Source organism: Akebia trifoliata, chromosome 13 (assembly GCF_017979445.1).
Source record: "Akebia trifoliata isolate Shusen 1 chromosome 13, ASM1797944v1, whole genome shotgun sequence".
Classification (NCBI taxonomy): domain Eukaryota; kingdom Viridiplantae; phylum Streptophyta; class Magnoliopsida; order Ranunculales; family Lardizabalaceae; genus Akebia; species Akebia trifoliata.
In genome coordinates, this window is record NC_141387.1 from 31,216,711 (window position 1) to 31,239,739 (window position 23,029).

Genomic DNA, 23,029 nt, shown 5'->3' on the forward strand with positions numbered 1-23,029 from the left:
TAAAATACTTTTATTTAAATTAATAGGAATATTAATTATAGTAATATATGGACAAAATTGTAACCTTGCAATACAATCATTTATTAAAGGAAGGAAAAAGATTTGTAATTTCATAAGTTTTTTTTTTTATTACTTTTTTTTATTCTTAAGAGATTTCCTTCTTTAAGATAATAGGTTGAAGAATTAATTTTTAATACATGTAATTTTTAAATAATATATCAAAATACTTTGATTTCAACATGACACAGATTTTTTGAATTGCAAAAATTTACAAACATATCATCCTCGTTTTGGTGAATATTTGTGTTATCATTGTATTTTAAATTTGATGATATGTATTGTAAAATTCATAGTTTTTAATTTCTTATTATGTTGAGGATAAGATTTGAACTCAAGACCTCTTGAGTGTTACTTGTAAAAAAAGTAGTATTTTCCTTTTTTGGTGAAACATAAAAGAATTCTTTCCTTTTTCCTTTTTTATTTTACTTTACTTTATTGGTTTTGTAAGTTGTAAAGACAACTCTTTTTTCTTTAGTCCCACATCGGGTAAATACAAGGAAAGTTTTCAACTTATTTATGATCTCTCTCTCTTTAATGCTTGAGTGTGAGAGAGATAGATATTGAGCCTTATGTACACATGGGGGCCCAAGGCATAGTGGGACTACAGCCCATTGTGTTTGGGGCCAACCTGTCGAAAAACTTTAGTGGGCATACGATGCGCGCACGTGTGATGGATTTGTTTTTGCTAAACTTTTATTTAATCTCAATCGTTGGTTTGTGTTTTATCTCAACAATTGATCTGTTTTTTATCGTTTGGACTTCTCAAGGCTCAAACGATGTGTCTTCTTTACAATTGTAAACCGTTGGGCTTATTGTGGACTGATGGCTCTGTTCCCTTTTGTTCCAGTACAAAAAAAAAAAAAACAAAACAAAAACAAAAAACGAAGAAAAGAACACTTAAGAATTTTCTGATTTCTCTTCTTCTCTGATACAAAATCTTGCTGCTTGTGCAAGTTCAATCTAATCGAATTCACTGTAGATCTGTTATTTCTGAGTGCACGATTAGCAGACAGTGACTGTTGAATCTTGAAAATCAGACGTTTGAAACTGACTACACTGAGGATTCAATCCTAAGGGGGCGAAATTGGTTTTAAGGACAACGATTTCTTCATGCCTCAATCACTGATAAGTTCTTTCAATTTCTTTGAGTTATTTAAATTATACTATTGTTTATAATTCATTGTTTTAACAAATCAAAATCAAAATTTCCAACAATATGTCCTCCAAAACTACTGCAACCTCAATCGTAAGAAAGAGAGTGAGCTAGTGAAAATCTACAATTTTCCTTTCGATTTGAGATGATTATTCCTTGGACCAAAACCAATCTTCAATTTTGATTTCAGTTATGAGTAACACCCTTAGTTCAAACAAAATGTCTTGGGATTCATGTCTTTGGTGTCCTTATTGATCCTTGTCAAGAAATGGAGGGTGATGGGATTGCATGTACCCTAACAATTAGTTGGGTGCTCTAAGAGGCCCGAATACCTCAGATAATGTTGATTAATTGGTTATAACCATAGTAGTAAAATTCTCCAAATATTTTCAAAAATTGGTAGAATTCTCTTGAGAGGACTAGTAGAAATCATTTATTATTTAATTGTAGAATATGGTAAATTTTTTATCCCTCAACATTTAATTCTCAAGAACAAGATTAGAATTTTAGGAAGGTGAAAAATGCATTCCCCAAAACTTTTACCATTTTTTTTTTTTTTTTTTTTCTAATAAAACTTTTCCAATTTTATCCCACTTGGCTAAATTGGAGCCAAATATAACTTACCACAATCAATGTAACCTGTCGATGAGATTTTTTAGATTCATGATTTTAAATCTCGTCCACCAAGTCATCTTGATCTCAATCAGCAACGATACAAATACATATTGTGTCTTAACAATCACATCATCTTGCAAGATAAATGACATGTCTCAAATGCTATTTTGAAAGTCTTTTCCGAGTCAATAAAACTCAGTTGAATCAATTGGGATTTTGATTAAAATTATTAACTTTTTTCAGAATTTAAGTATTTATTATACAATTAAAACATGATATTATGATTAAACATGTTTTAATTTATCTTATCTTATTTAAAAATTATAATTATCTTAGTTTAAATATATATAAATCAATTATTATTAACCAAGTTAAATGAATGGTGTGGTGAGATGAAGTGGTTATTTAGATATACCCTTTGTTTTCAAATGGATGACATGTCTGTTGCCCTTAATCATCTCTAATAAATGAAATGAAAATGATCCATCTCCAAACATCATTTAAAAATCCTTGATTTTTTTCCTTTAAAAAAAAATCTATCTACTACCTCTTGAATAAAAAAAAAATATTTAAGTCTCATATTTAACCTTATGAATCTATTTGCTTTTACTTTAAAACCTCAAGATAAGTTTGTTAAAGCAAAAATAAAATAAAATAAAAAACAATAGAATTTTAGATAGAAAGATGTAGGATTTTTTCCGAACATTTAAGACAAGGTTAAAAAAACAATGAAATTGAAAATAATTTATAATAGAGGTGTCAGGTTGACAAGCTCGTTGGTTGACCTTTTTATTAAAAAAAAATTAAGAATTTCTTGCTTTAGGTTAGGAAATGATGGTTTTTAGGTCATTTTCATCGGTTTAAAGATTGTGATCAAGTATCTCAAATATTCGTGAGAAGGTAGAGGGGTATTTCTAAACTATCAAAAAAAAAACGAACTAAAAAGGGCAGATTCTCAAACCTAGTCTCCGAACGAAATTCCTTCAATTACACTTGAGATCGTTAGAAACTGCCTTAGCTGCTACTCGTTCTTCTTTCTTCTCTTCAATCTCTGCTTCTGCTTCGTCTCTGAGCTCAGAATTTTCATCTCAGTTCAAAAGAAACGTGAGATCGATCGAGTCCATCAGTAGTAATTCCAAAAGGAGACTATTAGAGATTGTTTTTCAGAAAGATCTGAAACTGGAGACATAGAAGATTTGGGAGATTTTCCAACCAGAAGAAAATTAAAATTCCTGATTTGTTCTTAAATCGATTTTGGAGAAAAATGGGCCTATGGTGATTGATTTCACTTCTTCAGGTTCGAGTTTTAGGGTTTTTTTTTTTTTTTTTTTTTTTTCGATTGAGATTTGAGATTTGTTTTTGTGCGATTGGTTCATGATTTTAGATAAACAAAGCATAGCCAAACTAACAGAACAGATCCACATCAACAATATAAAACTTCTAAACAGCCTTCAAATGCAAAAAAATGAAAATCTTACTGCATAGCACGCACGCCATCCAAACAAGCACCCCGCGTAAAAAGGTTCAAAGAAACAGCAGCAGTCTCAAAATTACCTCAAACGTACGAAGTATGAATCCTCCTACCAAAATCTCACCTTGACCGTAATTCTAAGTTTTGGACTAAAGCATATCCCGCAATTCCCTAATATAATAACCTCGGAAGGCACGATCACCTCTATAAAAGACGGGGGGTGTTGGAGCAAGATATTTTGAACGCTCAATTTTTATCTTCCTTGCTACGACCTGACTGCGCCATTTCCCCTGCTCCTTCAACCTGGTGGCAAGGAGCTTTTGATACTCAGCTGCCTCAGACTTGGCCTTTGCAATCCTCTTCTTCTTCTCTGCAATCTTTGCTCGCTTCCTTCTCAGAGTCAAGGGAGTCACGAGTCTCTGTATCTTGGGAGTTTTGCTGCACACCTTACCTGAAACCATACAAATACAACCAGAATTTACAAGATAAATCATTATACTTTGATGGCATTTAATACCACCTCTAACGCCTCTTCAAGTCAGTGACACCAAATACATGAGATAAAGCACTTCGACTACATTGGATGAACATTTTATGACATGAAATGAAATGAGCAAGGGCAACTCACCTGATTTGTTTATGAAGGTTCGGCGGAGGTATGTTTTGACATAACTCAGAATTTCATCCTTCGGGTTGAGGTTAAAGATTTTCCTGACATATGAACATCTCTTTGGACCTCTCGTAAATGGCTTAATCGTATCAGTCAATCCAGGAATATCATTCTCACCCCTCTTCACAATAACCAAGTTCAGCACTGAGATGTCTGGGCTGACAATGCAACCACGAACAGACTTCCTCCTCTTCTCCCCTTTTCGCTTTCCATATCCGCGGAAGCAAGGGGTGCCTGCCCAAAAAAGAAAACACAGAAGGACCAAAATCAGTACCCTCTGGCACACCCCAGAAATAAAAGTTTCATAATTTCTAAATGTCCACAATGACCAAACCATCTGAAGGGACTAATATGTTTTAATAAACAAAAAGATCCACTGCCCACGCACCTCTATCCAACAAGAGACGGACACGATCAGTAGTCAAGACTCCTGGCTTCATCGGGAAACCTTGCTTGTCATGTCCTCCCGTGATTTTGAAAACATATCCGTTGAACTCCTGTGGATTAGACAAAAATTATTTTAATTATGGTTAGTTGCTTCCTGAGATGTTGCAAACGCTTAAATGTTGAATTAACACACCTTGCCGAAAATATCTCCCCTAATCGTCTGTGAGATCCTCTTGCCAAAAAATGCTTGGCTGTTCAATTAGAAGATAAGTAAGGAATACTGTTGTGAAGGAAAATTATACATGCAAGGGATATGTCAATGCATTCATTATTTTGTTGGTAGATGACAATGCAAAGATACAATAATTGAAAATCATTCCAACAACCTAAGTGGTGTATAGATTGTCCAGGTAACATAGCAATTTATATAGTTAAAGCCTCCAAAATGTTTAAAAATATTCTTCGCCGCTACACCTTACAACAGATTATAAGCACTTCTTCTAATTGGTTTCTATACCTATTATAATCACTAACTAATGGCTACACCTACAGTTCTTTATATACCAGTCATTATCCTTGTAGGAGGCAGATGATGACTATCCTGATGTGAGACACCAAGTCAGGTGTATTTGGTGCCAACAAAAGTGTGAGATGATTTGATATCCTTCTAAATTAAGTCAATTGTGGCTCTGTTGTCATGTACAGGAAAAGGAAGAGGGTTGGGGAGGAGCATGAGAAATGTGGTCTAGGAACCAAGTCACACTTTTAACCGGTGTAAACGAAGGCGAGCACCTTAGTCGCCTTAATAAATGTGGGGCAATGCAGTTTAAGTGAGGTGTACAAAGGCGCGAGTCTTGACCATGCTTCAGTCAAGTCGCAAGGCGCACCAAGTGTGCGCCTCACTAAAAATAAATTTATTTATTTTATTAAGTCACTAATATTTTAATTGATTGTATACTATTTTACATACAAAATAAACTTAATTTGGAAAGTTCAATTTTTTTTTATTTTTATCATTAAGAATATTCAATTTTAGATTTGGTGAATTTTACTCAGCCCAAGCCCGTTGGGACTTAGTTGACTTTGGCCCGATAAGGATATCAAGCTAGTATAAGGTTGAACCCACCTTTTTAGGATTTGGTTGGTGCTCAATAAAGTCTGACTTTATTTTGCCATAGCAGCAACAACACATGTTCTTGTTTTTTGGGCTACTTTTACTTATTTTTCTTCTCCTTATTCCTCTCTATTTTTTCTTTTACTATTTTGATCATTCTTCTTCTTGAAATGTTCAATACTTTTTGTTATTCCTCTCCCTCCACTGCTTTTAACATCCTTGCTCACATATAAGAAAATTCTTTTCTACCACACCTACAACAGAACTTCTTTGAACATATTTATCCAATGGAAAATTCATAAATCATAATGTTTTAACCCAACAATTTAGAGGTTTTTATTATTTTATTATTTTTTATAGAGAAATTCAGAATTTATTAAAAGAATTCAACAAAACAACCAGCCTCACCAGAAGCTAACTATCAACCTGAATTTAAAGCACACGCCCAGTCCCACCTACCCAAAAAATCTTCAAAGAACACCCCTCCCCCCTAAACCCCTCAAAAATCTTAATACCAATAAACAACAGGGCCATCAATAACATCATCACCTCTTGAGCGGACCCCTCCTTGTCATCAAAGATCCGACAGCATTACCTCTCTTTCCTAATTCCCCAACAAACCGCAAATGAAAAAGAAAAGGGCCACAGAATCTTAGCCAAGGCGAATCAGTGCCTAACTCTTTCCAAGACTCAATCAAAGAGCTCGTCGACTTAGGAACGCAACAACATAAACCAAACAAGCAGCCCCAACAAATGCCCCCACACCTCACTAGCAGAAAAAGATCCATACAGGTTTCATAGGAGAACAGTTTTACATAGGAGGCCTTGTATAATATATTTTCATCTCAAACCTATTATTGGATAATTGATGCCTAGTGACATTAAACACTTTGTAATTCCTCTGTATACTATTTTTCCTCAAAATTAAAGTAACTAAAACTTATCTAAATTTTAATGCTGCCATTAATGTATCTAGTTGGTGCTGTTTGTAGAACTTACCATTCAAATTGAATGGATGGACATCCATTTCCCAATTTTAAATCAACATATTCTCCTAATATATATGAGGAAAGGAGCTCCAAAAACCAGAAACAAGAAATAATTCATCATTAACCGGTCCAACCGATCTAATTCGTCCACATTTTATACTAATGCTCAATAAAATTTAAATTAAAGAGAATCAAACGACAAATATCGAATAAAAGTCTAGAGATCGATCTACCTCGAAATCAAATAAAGAGAATCAAAAGACAAATATTGAATAAAAGTCTAGAGATTGATCTAAATCGAAGTCAATAAACTAACAGTCTCAAATCATCGACAATTTCAAGCTGTTTCTGGCAATTTGTGATGTGATATGCGATGTTAAACTGCAAAAAAAGACGAGAAAGAAGAATGAGAACCAGACTTTCAAGGGTTTTTAAAAAGAAAGAAGAAGAAAAGAATGAGAAGATTCTATCTTCTATTAATTTAATAAGATAAAACCTTCATCTGGTCGATAAGAGAACAGTAATCCTCTGTTTTAGGGTTCTTGTCTGTTTATGGTTCTCGGATAGTGTGTCCTAAGTTGTATTAAATAGCCCACTGTTTAGGGCTCTTTTCGTGTGCCCTAAGAAATATTATTAAAATGGATTAAATACAGCTAAGAATAATTTTTTATAGAATATATTTTTTTGGAAAATGCTAGAATGATACAAATGTGAAAAAAAAAAAAAAAAAAAAAAAATGATGAGGTGATGCACATATAACCGTAAATGCTTTTTACTCGTATCTCGTGAAAAATCATCTACAGTTATGTGCACGCCACCACGACTTTTTGGCACCCATTTGTCTTCCTTTCTGTCACCCCAACATGACTTTATTAATTTTTTTTTTAGGGCATGTAAGTAAGGCAGTAAGTTTTTCTTAAGGTGTGCTTTATGCTTAAACCTCCGTTTAAATCCGTTGGATCATACTATAGGGAAGCGTGTTATGTCAATGAGTCTTGCATCGGGGTTGGGTGACGTGCAGTGCACAATGTATTAACGCGGATTTTCTTGAGGTGTGTCTTAAGGGCACATGATAAAGTGTAATAAATATACTTTGGTGTATCGAAAATACCTACGGATTCCAATTTCCAAAATGTATTTATTGCACTTTAAAGTGTGCCTTGACAATACTCATATAAAATAGGGGTTTCATAAGCTGTTCCCTAAGGGTACACGTTAGGATGCATTAAACACACCTAAATAAATATTTTTACCACATAAAATATCCTCAAAACTTTTTTACCTACCACAATTAGCCTCAAAAGATTATTTCCAAACGTTTTTAATGCATCTTAACCTCTGCTTTACACTTAAACTTCATTTTGAATCCATTGGATCATATTATCGGATGCATGTTATCTCAATGAGTTGCTTTGGGCTTGGGGAGATGTGCACCAAGTGTGACTTAGTAAAGACGAAAATCATATAGGGCACAAGTTAAGGTGCAAGAATACACGTTGGAAATTGGAATCTCAGGGTATTTAGGATAAAAGAAACTTTTAATGGCATTTTTTGTACGGAATTCAATTTCCAGTGTGTATTTATTGTACTTTCAGACCCATTGTTCAAAGAAGTATTAAAAAATATTATAGTTATGTTAATCGAGATCCAATTTTTGGAATTCATAGAAATTAGTTCCTCGGTCCTTGTTTTGAATGTCCCTCGCTATTTTTCTTTGAATGTTATGCAATAAGCACATCTCTCCCTTTTTACCTAAGGGGAAAAGCAAAGCAACGAAAAAAAATGCAATCTTAATTTATATAAGTTTGCATTTGTAGGCTTACAACTTAGACTTTGAAGTCCAATAGTAACTTAAGCAAATATAATTTTGTTTTGAGGGTCGATACATTCTTGAGAACTTGTATCCTAAAACATCTAATCGAGCACATGCATGCAACTAATAGGTGGATTTACGGTTACCCGATCTTCAAAACTCAATGCATACCGGAGTACACACGTCGTTAGTCGGTGATCGGATTTGATGTGTTCATCCCCTATACTTGAAATAACGATCTCAAGCCGTAGAACTACTAAGCATCGGGGTTAGATATTTTCAGGATGGGATGGTTTGTGCAATGGGCCGCAAGTGTGCATGCATATTTTTTTTTTATCTTTTTTCATCCCCCTTACAAGTATGTAGTGAAGTAAAAAAGAAAGTAAGTAAACATTACAACATGTTATCTCGAATATAAAAGGAACATAATCAACAAACACCACGCAATGTTAATAAATAAATAATTTTTTTTCTTTTTTCCAAAATGACCGAGTTGGCACGAAGGTTGAACCTAGATTCCTAGTGGAGTCGTCAGTTGTAGATGCGTGATTTTTAATTTCGAAGATCACTTTTACGAAGGTTTGGAGTTGCCACCATTCCTATTTGTAAAAAGGTGTGAATGGTCACCTGATGTACATTTTTTGGAAAAATGTCATTTTTGACGTTTAGTAACTCTCGTACGGATAAAATACCAATCAACCTAAGATCGAGGTAAGCGATTTGATTAGAGAAAGGGAAAAGTGTTAGGCACCCCTCTCTCTCCATCAAATGATGATAACATCAAAATAACTCAATCATTTTAGATGCAAACATAAATAAAATAAAAGTCCCACGCATTGATGAATTGTACGCTAAGTAAGAATTTGCTATCAACTTAACTTATAAGGATCATCTCTTTAAAGGAGACAACACATATTTGAAAAGTGTTGGCTATGGTTATGGGCCTATTCTCATGAGTTGAGAAGAACCCGATTACCGATTGCTTTACAATTATTTGAAAGGTTTAAAAATCAGTTTTGTTTTGAAAGTGACTACAACCTATATATTTTCAACCGAACCGAAATCCGATCTAACAGAGATAGGGAAGGGGAAGCATCACATCTTAAGTCTTCCTAAAATAAAAATAAAAATAAGTGAAGGGGTAATAGAAAAAAGATATGAAGAGGAGAGGGGAAGAGGGTATGTAATGCTATCTTCAACTCTACCTTGAGGCCTTAACTTCTTTCCTTCATTCTTTTTTCTTCTTCTTCTTAGGTCCTTCTAAAGTCCTTAGTGAGGTGTGAAAATATGTTTTAAAGTAATGTGAAAATGTAATAATAGAGTAGAAGAGAGTTGAGATAAGATTTTTTTTGTGATATACTTCAATGCCCATTTTGGAAGGTGAGTAGGGTATTTATAGGTATGGGAGGCTACTTTTGGGGGTAAAATAGGGTGAAAAGATAGAAGAGTAGAGAATGACATGGGTTTTGGGGGTAAGGAGTGTGAAATTTAGAGTTGGGATGAGGGTATTTTTGGAAGGAAGGTAAATGGATAGTTTTTTTATCCAAACGATTTGGATCATCCCCAATCTATTTTGGTGGAGTGTTTGGTGAGATAAGATGATGGTGGATGTGGTTGGAAGAATATGAATTAGTATTAGTTAGAATCATGAGGTGGGGTGTTTGATTAGAAGAATGGATTGTGTAAGAAGTTAGTTGTTTAGATTTCTGAGAGGGATATGAGGATAATGACATGTGTCAAAAAATGATGGAGAAGTGAGGTGATTAAATGAATTGATTGGAGGAAAGGGGTGTGTGGATGGCTTATGAGAATGGGTTGAGGGTGAATGATGAAGAGAGGTGTGGGTTGTGATGTGAGATAGTGGTGTATTTAAATAGATGTGAGGCTAGGTTTATGGCATGGGGGTATGGGTTGTGATGTGGGTTGGTAGTGTGTTAGAGAAAATTGATGGATTAAGATGTAGGGGGTATGGGTTGTGATGTGGGTGGTTGGTTATGTTAAAGAAATGTGAGGGACTAGGCAGGGTAGAATAAGTGTTTTGGGAGGTGAGTTGTGGGTGTGAACAAGTGTACTTTTGATGATCAAAGGATGATTGGTTGATATGGATAATGATTTGTGGGTTAGGGTTATGGATTATGGATGTGGATTTAAATTGGTTTAGGCTATAGTGTATTGGGCTTGGGTTTTTAGGAGGTTGTAGGTTATTTGGGATTTTGTGGGATTTATTTTAGGATGGGCTTAATAGGTTGGTGATTTTTATTGGGTAATATGGAATTAAGTTTAGGTTAGGTTGGATAAGGTGAGAAATGATTTTTTTATGAGTTGAGGGTTTGTTGACCTTAAGTGGGTTTAGGATGATTCGATTCCGAGGGTGGAGCGGTGAAAAGTGGGAAAAGTGTGGGATGGGCCAAGTCTCGTTCTAAGTCCATTAATCCCTTTAGGGGTCTTGGGAATCTTCGGATTGATTAAAATGCTATGTTTTGACGAATTAGGCTTTTTAGGCCCGTCGATGAATTTTATTGAAAATCTGATGTTTTTGGGGCCTTTTCAATTGGGGGCCCATTCAAATTGGGGTGTCTGTAAATACAATCTGAAGGCCATCCCCCAGTGCCCTAGGTACTATTCGTTGTCCTTCAAAGTGCAATTGTCACTCTGGTACCATCTCTTCCCAATGCTGACAAAAGGTAGAACAATGATCCCCTGATCATCTTCGGGGACTATCAATTTGGTTCTGGTATCTCTCGTGAGGGATTTAGGGTCCCTCAGACCTTCCAGGGTAAATTATTCCTCTAGCTCCTGATAATGTTTGCTTCTGTTACATTCTAGTTGTGCAAATCAATCTGATTTGATCTTGATTCTTTTGCAGATTCTTCTGTCTATTATGTTTTAGAGGCCAGGAAAGAGCAGCGTAGAACCGCCAAAAAAAGGAAAAAAATGGTAGTAGAAGTCCAAAGGAGTGTGATCGAAGGAAAGCAGACCTATTCTTTTCCTTCGCTCCTACCTCGATTACCTGCACGATGTGCTCCTGTTGATCAGGTTAAACAGATCACAGAGATCACATTCTCACCCCTACTCCTCCATTTCCTCTTCCTTTACGTCAAACCCTTCTTCCGACATCATAACATTGACCTCTAAGAATTCTCCTTCTCTGTTCATCATTCCGTCAGAGTTATTCCACCCCCTGGTGGGCAGAACAAGAAGAAGAAGAATCGGACACCTCATGACGCCGCACAGGCTATTAGGGTAGAGCAGGTCATTGGTTCTTGTTGATCAGGTTGCATCTGTTGAGCTGCCTGAAGGTCTCCCTACCTAGGTGGTACAGAGCTTCGACACCAACAGGGAGACTTGCCCTACTTCCGAGCTCTAGCAACGTAAGAGGCGTAGGCTAAGGAGAATGAGCCCTTCTCTTCTCCTAAAGGGACCTGAACTAGATGGTTCTAGTTACTACAAAACCTCCCTCGAGGATCTAACCTTTTGCTGGTTAGGCAGGGAAGGACTCCTTATGAAGGGGAATGAGAATAATCGTTGGCGCCCTACCTTCACTGTCGGTATTGTCTTGGTCAATAACAAGGAGAGCGGAGTAAGGGACCCATAACTACATATTCCCTCCCTTCCCACTCCATCCTTCCTAAGGATATGAGGTCTGTTGATCGGGCCAACCCTAATTTGGCATTTGGGAAGTTCGCTTAAGGCCTTTAATAGGTAACATATTGTTTTTTCTACACATGTCTTGCTTTATATCTTATCTGCTTTTATAACTATTCTATTTTTTTACAGGCCAATATGTATGGGTCCTTGACCTTCCTTAGATGGCGTGAGGCTTAGGGCCATATAGTTGTCCTAACAAGGGAATATGAGGAAAAGTTGACTTTTCTTCAAGGCAAGCTAGCCTTCTCCAACCATATCGCTGAGGAGGCCAAGGGGGATTTCAAAGAAAATTTGGCTCAGTTCACCAAGGCAAACGAAGCCTTGGAAGCCAAAAATAAGAAGCTTGCGGGCTCCCAAGCCAATCTCCAAATGGAACTTACTAGTTACAAGGAGAAAGTGGAGATGAGGGACACATAATTGGTGGACCTCCAAGAAAAGGTGAAGTAGCAAGACCTCGAGCTAGTCTCCCTCAAGGCTAAGTTGGAAAAATGCTTGGAAGTCGTCCCTAATTATGCTCTAGTAACTCAATTTGAATCAGTGTGGGCAAAAGCCAAAGCAGAACAGGCCAACGAAAACTAGGCAAAAATCAAGAAGTTGTTGGGTCAACTACAAGCTCGTTATTCCCAAGTTGCAGAAGAAGCGTCTACCAAGGCCTACCATGAAGGCTTCGAGGTTGCTTGGCTTCAATATGGAGATGATAAAGAATAAGAGGAGTCTGACAATGCTCTCATTCTATTTCCTTACATGGATTATCTAATATGGACAGGTAGATATGGACGAAAAACTCCATTCAAACTGGACGGGGAAGGTCTGCCAGTCTATATTCAAGCCAATGCTCTGGTCAGATTCATGCTCCTAATCATGTCATTCATCTTGAGCAGGCTGAGCTGGTCGACCGACCCAACCTTGTCGAAGATCTGCCTCCTATTAATCAACCCCTTCCTACTAAAGACTAAATGCCTCTATTCTTGCTGTTTTTTCATATTTTTTTATGTACTCTCCCATTTTTCGGACTTTACTATGTAATCAATTTCCATTATTAATAATAAAAAAAAATTACATGCCAAATCTTGCACTTCAAATCTTATTATTCATTTTAACTTGTACTTAACTGACCCATTGTAGTGCAGTTAATCAAAAAAAATTCCACATGAAAAATCTTGCACTTCGTTCTAACTTATATTTAGTTGAACCATTATAATGCTATTGAATAATATTTGCTCTGATCTTTGCACCTACTAATCTTGCACTTTATTCTAACTTATATTTAGCTAAACCATTGCAGTGCTCTTGAACGATATTTGTTTTGATTTTTGCACTTACTTCTTCCCCCCCAGGTGCTACCTCAAGTTTTTTTCTACCTTGGGTAGCACCTTTCCAAAAGGATAAGTACATTATATCATCCAATGGTGCTACATACTACCGTTTCGAGCCGTAGAGATCACATAGGACCCTAGGCCATACAGGACTAGACTATATACTTTACCACTTTTAACCCACCAAAGAGCCCAACTCAATGCTCTGTCACTTAGGACAGCGTGCTCAAGAAGACCTGACCACCAAAGGGGCCTAACTCAATGTTTTGTTACTCAGGACAATGTGATCACAAAGACCTAACCCCCAAAAGAGCCCAACTCAATACTCTACCACTCAAAACAAAGTGTGATCATGAAGACCTGACCCCCAAAGGGGTCCAACTCAGTGTTCTACCACTCAGGACAGAGCATGATCACGAAAACCTGACCTCCAAAGGTACCCAACTCAGTATTTTCATACACAGGCCACCCACAATCAAAATGACTTTCTTTTATTGATAATATCTCTTGAGATTACATGTTTTCTAAGGCCTAGGTAACTCTTAACCAAACATTGTGGAAAAATATTAGACTTTTTTTTAGCCAATATTTATAACTTAGTAAGGCCCTTCTCATAGTCATACCCAATGAGCCTTGTGAGCCATTTGTGTTGCTCCATTGTGGTTAATCTTTGGTCTATGAAATATTTTAAGGTCCGATGGTCCGTAAGGATCTTGAATTGTCATCCAAGCAAGTATGGAAGCCAATTGGATATGGTAACGACAATGGCCATCATCTCTTTGTCGTAAATTGATAAACTAAGGTGTCAAGCAGCCAATGATTTGCTAAGATAAGCAATGAGTTGGCCACCATGTGATAACATGGCACCGATGCCCAATCCAGGGGCGTCACATTCAAGGACAAACTCATGAGAGAAATCTGGTAGAACCAAGGTGGGTGTATTAGATAAGGCCTCTTTTAGTGTTTCAAATGCTTCTTTAACTTAAGGGGACCAATAAAAAGAATCTTTACGGAGCATTTGATCGAGTAAAGCCGCTATCTTTCCATAATCCTTAACAAATTTCCAATAATAACTGGTGAGACCCAAGAATCCTCGGAAGGATTTTAGAGATGAAGGCTTCGGCCATAACTTCATAGTTTCAATTTTTTATGGATCAACTTGAATCTCCATAGCTGAAATTATGTGGCCAAGATATTCTACTAATCTCTGTGCAAAAAAACATTTATTCCTCTTAATATATAGGTGGTGCTCTGGAGCGTGGAACACTGTTGCTAGATGAACACAGTGGGTATCCAAATCAAGGCTATATTCGAGTATATGGTCAAAAAATACCAATACAAATTGTCAAAAGAAGGGATGAAAGACATCATTCATAAGACTCTAGAAAGTTTTCGGTGCATTTGAGAGGCCAAATGACATAACGAGAAACTCGTAATGACCCTCATGCGTTCAAAATACAGTCTTAGGCACATCGACTTCAATGACTCTTATTTAATGATAACCGGATTGAAGGTCTAATTTTGAGAAGATGGAAGCTGCACGTAGCTCATCTATGAGTTCATCAATTATTGGAATTGGACATTTGTTTTTGACTGTGATATGCACGGTGGTCAATGCACATGCACCACGTCCCATATTTCTTTTTAACCAAAAGAACCGATGCAGAAAATGGGCTTGTGCTAGGTCTAATGATGCCTGCATCACGCATTTCTCTTATAAATTTCTCAATTTCATTTGTTTGAAAATGGGGATGCCTATAAGGCCTGACATTAGTAGGGGTACTAGCAGGCAACAAGGGAATACGATGGTCTTGACATCAATGAGGCTGAAACTCACTTGATTTGGCAAATATATCAGAAAATTGTTGCAGACAACTGAATGATGTTGTTGTGACTCCTTAGTTGAGAATGCAAGAGACATATGTACAGTCCTTGTCTTTGTTGCAAGAGTAGAAGATGAAATTCTGATTCATCATTCATTGAATCAAAGGATGAAGAAATGCCTGTGAGAATGACTTGATGTTGGGTTTGAACCTCATCGTTAGTTTGCCGAAATCTCAAGTAATGACTCCAAGGGTTTGTAACCATTCCGCACCAAGAATCACTTCATAATCGCTTATAGGTAATATGAAAAAATTGGAATTGAGTGAGTGCCCTTGAAGAGATAATTCCACTTTGTTGCAACAACCGGGACTTTGCTCCTTGCAGCCGTTAGCAACAGTGACACTAATTGGATTAGGGCGGGTTATAGCCAGACCATATTGCTTGGCGATGTGTGGGTGGAGGAAGTTATGAGTTGAACCAGAATCAACTAAGATAGTGACTGCTGTTTTTTTAATTCATCCCAAAAGCCGCATAGTTCCTGACCACTGTGTACCCACTAAGGCATTGAAAGAGACTTCAATAGCAGATGTGTCATCAAGTTCTTGTTCAGATGCAACATTAGATTCGTTCTCTTCCTCCATCTCGAGAAGCAATAATTACGGCTTCTTACAATGATGGCCAGGGCGGAAGTGCTCATCACAATTGAAGCATAACCCTTTGAGCCTACGTTGTTATTCTCAGCCATACTCATCTGTCACATACCTGTTGGTAGTAGTCCAACAGGTGGGGGACTTGTTGGAGCTTGTCATGTCCATTTTGCAGGTGGATTTGGTAAAGCCGGAGTTAATGATATAGGTAATTGAGGCAAGGGACGTGCGGTACGGGCCGGTTGTCCTCATGATACGGTAGAAACAATTGCGGTAATTGCTTCTTCTTGTTGTTTAGCAACTATGTAAGCTTGAAGTAGTGTGAGAGGATTTAGCAACTTAGCTCCAGCTCGAATGTTTTCATGTAAGCCTGAAATGAAGCAACGAATGAGAAAAGATTCAAGCAAGACAAGGCTTCGGTTGGCAAGCCTCTCAAATCTAGCTTGATAGTTGCAGACAATAGTAGTCTGGTGCAGTTTAGATAAGGACCCTTTAGGATCATCATCTTCAGTGGAGCTGAACCACGAATAAAAGCAAGACAGAATGCGTTCCAAGAGGGTCGTCCCACTGTCCTTGCCAGCCACTAGTACCATGGAATGACATCCCCAAGAAGGTGGGTAGATGCTAAGTCAACCATGTTTTCGTCAGGAAGGCCATTCAGTCCTTGGTATTGTTGTGCTTGAAAAAACCATCCCTCTAGGTCATCGTCGTGGAAGGTGAGAAAATCTAGACGTATTGGGCAGCCTTGGAACCCATTGAAGAGGGGTTGAGCTTGGCATGATGGCTGTCAAGGAAGCGGAAGAGGAGGTTCATCGTATGGAGGTGACCTTGGTTGTGGAAGAACCTTAGGGAGGCTGCTTTGGATTGAGAGAACAGTTGCTGAGAGTTCCCCAATTTGCGTAGTTAAATTGGCAATCTCTTGCCGATTGATTTGAAGTTCATCTCTGAGTGCATCGGTCACAGTGGGGACAACCTTGTCAAAGCCTGGTGGTGGTGTTGTCATCATGATCGCAGGATTGATGTTCTGATACCAAAATGGTAGAGTCTTGTTAAAAAATGGAAGGTAATTAACTAATTACTATAAAAAGGAGGAAATTCTTCTCTGCCTTCCCTTCAATCCTTTACATCCTTTTAAACACTCATGTCTCAGATCTCTCCTCAGAAATAGGAACAAACTAACAAAAATTCAAAATTCAAAAGATAATAACATATCCTAAACTAATTTGCAGATTTATTGACTCAATCACATCCTACATGGCAGGATAAGATGGTGGAGGCATAACACTAGATTTGAGGACGACGATGGCAGCTATATAGAGAGAGAATGGAGTGAGAGATGAAAATTTGTAAAGAGGGAAAGCAATTTCGTATTTTCATTACACTTAAAAGAGTGCTAATTTTGTAACTCAACTTGACAGCATAACTCAAAAACTCACCCAACCTCGCATGGGCCAAGAACCGTAGATTTTTTTTGCCCGACACACACGACTGCATATGTTTACGGGGATGTGCAGTTGCATATCCCAAGTTAAAAACTACAGTTCTTTCCACATCAGTGATTTTTTGAGTTATCCTGTCAGATTGAGTTAAAAAATTGTGGCCACTATTTTGTCCCTATACCTATAACGACTGACCACACACTTGGCGTGATTGACCATATAGCAACCATCAGATGTTCCGCCGCCGTCGTTATACTCTGTTGCTGAAAGACATTTTTTTGTAGCATACCTCTATTGTGACGGCCAATTGGTCTTTGTTGGTGATTCATTATGCAGCGATGAGACATTAAAAAGTCGTTTCTATATCTCGTTGAATAAAAAAAAATTCCCACTAAATTAAATCCGCAAAAAAAATTAAACACCGATGGAGACGATTACTATGTTTGCCCGTCGCCGTAACCCTATATGTTAAAAAAATTCAGCAAATTAAAATCTTGAAAAAATTAAAAATATATATAGCGACAGGTATTTAGTGTGGTCGTCGGTGATTACCGCATTAGCACTGGCTACAAAAGGTACTATCAAATACCACTATAGCGACGATTGAAATGTAACCATAGCTAAATCTCGTTGTTGTAAATTGACTTTCTTGTAGTATATTCGAAAAATCAGGAGATTGAAGATAAGGGTAGTCTATTACTTTTTGTTAATCTCCTATATAAGACCAAAGTCAAACACAAGTCATACATGTAAAACAATAAAAGCATTAGACATGTTAGTTGCAATTGTGATGATGATTTTTTTTATATGTATAAGTCCAATGCTCATAACATTTGGAAGAAAAGTCCGTTTAACATGACGATCAACCCCACAATTTTTGTTTGTTTTTTCTTATAAATATCCAAAGTTGAAAAATAAAATTCTTTGAAAATTTAAAACTTCTTTAATTCTATTGATTCCTAATTACATTATACGAAATTTTTTACTATCTATTTTATGGGAGAAATTGAGGTATTGGAAGAAATTGAAAATAATTTCGAGTCCATATAATTTCAGATAGCTAATAGTGATCCTGAGGAGTAGCGAAAGATGTTTGGTAGACATTTCGAGATTGAGCTTGTTAGCGGCATCATAACAAGTCTATAGATGTTTTGAAAACTACCTCTCACGTAATCTTTAAACAATCTTGTAGTTAATTTTATCAATTTTAAATAACAAAATCTGACCATTGAATCCAGATGGAAAAGAATGGCTTTGGAAATTTTATAAGATTCTATCCCCTTTTTGGTTATTGATCTAATGTTTTTTGTTTTGATTGTTTTATAATGAAAAAATGTGTAGGACGATCTGAATGAAGGCTGGTTATGGAGGGCAAGAATCCATTCAAGATACAATTAATTCGTAACTGATCCATCAGATCGGAATGGAGGCTAGTTTTGAAGCTCAAGAATCTCTTCAAGATTTAATTAATTTGTATATGACCTACTAGATCTGAAAGGAGGCTAGTTTCGAAGCTCAAGAATCTGATACAATTAATTTGTAAATGACATACCATTCCAACTTTTGGATACTGAAAAATTTTCTTACATAAATATAACAAGTGGCTCGTCTGTAATTATTTACCAGTGAACTTTACTTTTAAATTTGAGATTTTGCTGTACATTTCCAACACCTTGGATAAATTTATTTTTCTTTTAATTTTTATTTATGAACATGAATGAGATTAAGGGAGCCAATGCAGAAATCATGGCGGGCCCAGCAACCCTCAAGAAAGTGTTTTCTTTTTAAGTTTGCGTTTTATTTGATATAGTTCAAAAATATGAAGAAAAACACTTGTTTACTAAGTTACTAAGATTTTAAATCTTATTTGTAAATTGAATATAAATTTTGTTTTAAAATTTTATTTATTTTTAGTTATTTTTGGGGTTAGAATTTAATATCAAATTAGAATTTAAAATATCCACTAGATATTCACAATATGCAAACTGTGGAGGCCGATTTTGGGATAAATCAACCTCTACCACCATTTTTCATTCAATCCCCTAAAACGATAATGAAAACATGAAAAATATTATAAGATAGATTTTTTACGTGGTTCGGCAAATGTACCTACGTCCACGGGCTCAAGAAGTCGTTTCACTATGAATTTCTTGATTACATGGCCTTCTCAACTCTTCTTCCCCTCTACCTTCTTCCTCCCCTTTTCAATGGCCTCAAGGCCTTTTTATAGAAAAATTCTAAAAGAGTTCTAACCCTTCTTAGGATGCAATTGACCAAGTTATCCTTACCTAAATTAGTTATTACATTAAAAAGGAAAATAAACCTCTTCAAATGATACCATGTGTCCATCTTGGAATACGTGTTGATATTGCAAATGGACGATCCGAATAAGGGACGATTTAATCCATTTTAATCTATTCCCTGCTTTTCTCCAACTGAGACCCAAACCCATGATTGGTTTGTGATCAAGTCACCGAGCTTACCCTCATATCTTTGTACTTGACTCGAATCCCTAGGTGTTATGTGTTGCCCATTGGTACCTAGTAATAAATATCCTCCACAATATCCCCTCTCGGGGGTTTGGACTTTTAGTTCGAGCGCCCAAGAACAAATGAATAATACTATGTGACACGTGGTCACGCACCCCATAAATTGTCATTTTCTGATTATCGACTGGGCTTGATACCACCATAAACCTGATCTCCAAAGCCAATATATATAACCTCCTACGGTGGGGTTTGGAATAGAAATCGATTAAACCCGACTTGTCTCCCTTACGAAACAGTCGTTATAAAAAAATAAAAACGAGTTAGCCCGACCCTCATTGATAGGATTTGGTTCCCTTCACGCATCAAGGTTTTCGCTGTGTGCCGACCCCCTTACATTTAGGATTTGCTCCCCTCACGAGCCAGGACTTTTGTTAAATAATAAAAAAATCGACCGAAGTCCTAGATCGGGCTTAGATCCCGAAACGATCTAAGACTTAGATAAGTAATAGATGAACCGATCGAAATTCCAGATCGGGTTTGGATCCCAAAACAATCCAAGACTTTGATAAATAGTAGAATAATTGATCAAAGTCCAATATCAAACTCGACTCCCATGATGAGCCAAGGCTTTGATAAATAATAGAATAGTCGATCGAAGTCCCAGATCGAACTCGACTCCCATGACGGGTCAAGGCTTTGATAAAAGAATCGACCAAAATCCCAGATTAGGCTTGGATCCTAGAACGATCCAAGACTTTGATAAATAATAGAATAATCGATCGAAATCCTAGATCGGGTTCGGCTTCCATGACGAGCCAAGGCTTTGATAGAAGAACCGATCAAAATCTCAAATCGGACTTGGATCCCAAAACGATCTAGGACTTTGATAAATAATAGAATAACCGATTGAAGTCCTAGATCGGGCTCGACTCCCATGACGAGTCAAGGCTTTCCATTATACCAACCCATCGGTTGGGCTTGGCACCAGTGAAGGGCTAAGGCTTTCCGCTATACTAACCCCTCCCGTTGGGTTCGGCACCAGTGAAGGGCCAAGGCTTTCTTTGTAGGCCAACCCCCAATGATCGGATTTAATACTAAGTGGTCCCGCATAACCAATTTAGGATGTAGACCAAACTCTCCATATGAGTTGGGTGTGTGTCAAGTTCCTCTGCATTCTGCATCTTTAAAATAACATGGACACAAAACAATAATAATTACATAAAACAATAAGGCAATTAGTTCCTAGTCCGGTGCTGTCGATCTGTGCCACTCCATAGATTGTACCAATCTCAATTATAAATTTACCCCCTAAATCAAAACAAATTGACTTGCTAAGTTGAGATCAATTGTTTATTAATAAATTAGTCGTTTATAGTTCAAATTAGACCCTCACTTACACCATTCAACTTGGCGAGTCGAATTTGAATTGAACCTTACATAAATTTACCATTTTAATCATTTAAGTCTCCTAACTCAGGTAATGTCTCAATTATTTGTCATGTGATATGACAGAAACCCTCGATTCGATTGAATTGGGCACAAAATTGGTCCCCAAGCCTTATTCGTCAAGCTGACTCAACGACCAAGAAATTAGCTCAACGTGACTAAGCCGCCAATCAATTTAATTGTTTACTACAACATACTAGTTGTCTTGATTAAGTCGGCATACAAGTAACTCGGCTCATTGAGTTCAATTTGGATTAAACCCCCTCTTATTTTGTTCGACTCGATCGAGTCATGAAATTACAAATTAGGTCAAATTGAGACTTTATGGTTCAACTGAGTTACCGACAAACTTATTAGACTCGCTAGCTCAATCAGGATACCAAACCTCTACCTTTTATACCACGTACTATAATCCTTATTATTCTTCCAAATAAAGGATGTCAAGGCAATGAACATTAAAAATTGATGTTCATACAAAGTAATTACCAATCGAATAACCATCCATTTTTAATGCTCCCACTATCAAGCGAGTTCAATGCACATCAACCATGATGTCTATGTAATACACCCAACCACTCTTTCCCAAATTTGACTTATTAGTAGTTCAATTTAATATAAATAATAAATACCTTATGGTACCATCACAGCACATGTGATACTTTGCTTCGTTCCTTTGCCAGCAAATCTTTGCTTGTCAAGTTTGAAACCATCTAACGTCTAATCCATCCTGCTTGCAGGCTGCGTGACAAGTAACCAACAGACCACCATTATTCTTCCCCAATTGGAATTGATTCAACTCCCACATTTTCTTCCCCAAATGAGTTGTAAATGGAAAACCAACGATGACATCGTCCGACACCAGTTGGGCTTGTTAAGACAGCATGGAAGTTGAACCAGGTACCTTGTCCTCAACCATAGAGAGAGCAACAATAGCCGCCACCACTCCTATTACTTACCATTCCAAGGAGCTGTTACTCCTTATACATGAGCACCTCCTGGCATCCGGCTTGGCCACAACTCCCGCTTCACTGCTAAAGGGGGCTTGATTAAAACCTTTGCCATCCTTGGCAGCACCCCCTCCTCTCCTACATCAAACTTCTAGTCTCAGCTTTTAGTTAAGAAACCAATCTGTATCCCATCCATCGTCAGTCAACAAAATCTTCAGTGCATCTGGAAACCCATCTATATCTACTAGAGTATCAGAACTCTCGTGGTAAAATCGATCTTAAAACCTCATATTGTCTGTCCTCATAATTAATCGGTATCGAAATTCTTGTATGTTAGAGCTTGGTCGTTTTTCCTTGTAGCATTTCCCACAGACAACGCCAATTGTGGATGCCGATTTTAGGATAAATCAACCTCTATCACCATTTTTCATTCAATCCCCCAAAACGATAATGAAAACATGAAAAATATTAGAAGACAGATTTTTTACATGGTTCAGCAAATGTGCCTACGTCCACAGGTTCGAGGAACCGTTTCACAATGAATCTCTTGGTTACATGGCCTTCTCAACTCCTCTTCCCCTCTACCATCTTCCTCCCTTTTTCAATGGTCTCAAGGCCTTTTTATAGAATGGCCCTAAAATAGTTCTAACCCTTCTTAGGATGCAATTGATCAAATTACCCTTACCTAAATTAGTTATTACATTAAAAAGGAAAATACACATCTTCATATGATGCCACATGTCCACCTCGAAATACGTGTTGATATTGCAAATGGATGATCCGAATGAAGGACGATTTAATCCATTTTGATCTAATCCTACTTTTCTCCAACTGAGACCCAAACCCATGGTTGGTTTGTAACCGAGTCACCGAGCTTACCCTTGTATCTCTGTACTTGACTCGAATCCCTAGGTGTCACGTGTCGCCTCTTGGTACCTAACAATAAATATGCTCCACACAAACTAAACCCATCTTAGGATTAATGTTAGACAAATAACATG

At 37.1% G+C, this 23,029-nt stretch overlaps 1 protein-coding gene across 1 annotated transcript; it reads right to left on the minus strand.

Moving 5' to 3' along the window:
• Window positions 1-3,279: 3,279 nt before the first annotated feature.
• Window positions 3,280-6,979, minus strand: LOC147388301 (small ribosomal subunit protein eS6-like). Its single transcript, XM_086420979.1, has 5 exons — window positions 6,776-6,979; window positions 4,550-4,607; window positions 4,358-4,466; window positions 3,928-4,203; window positions 3,280-3,750 (listed from the first exon to the last, which is right to left on the minus strand). The coding sequence occupies exons 3-5, from the start codon at window positions 4,407-4,409 to the stop codon at window positions 3,449-3,451; spliced, it is 630 nt and encodes a 209-aa protein (XP_086277105.1). The 5' UTR covers window positions 4,410-4,466; window positions 4,550-4,607; window positions 6,776-6,979; the 3' UTR covers window positions 3,280-3,448.
• Window positions 6,980-23,029: the final 16,050 nt, after the last annotated feature.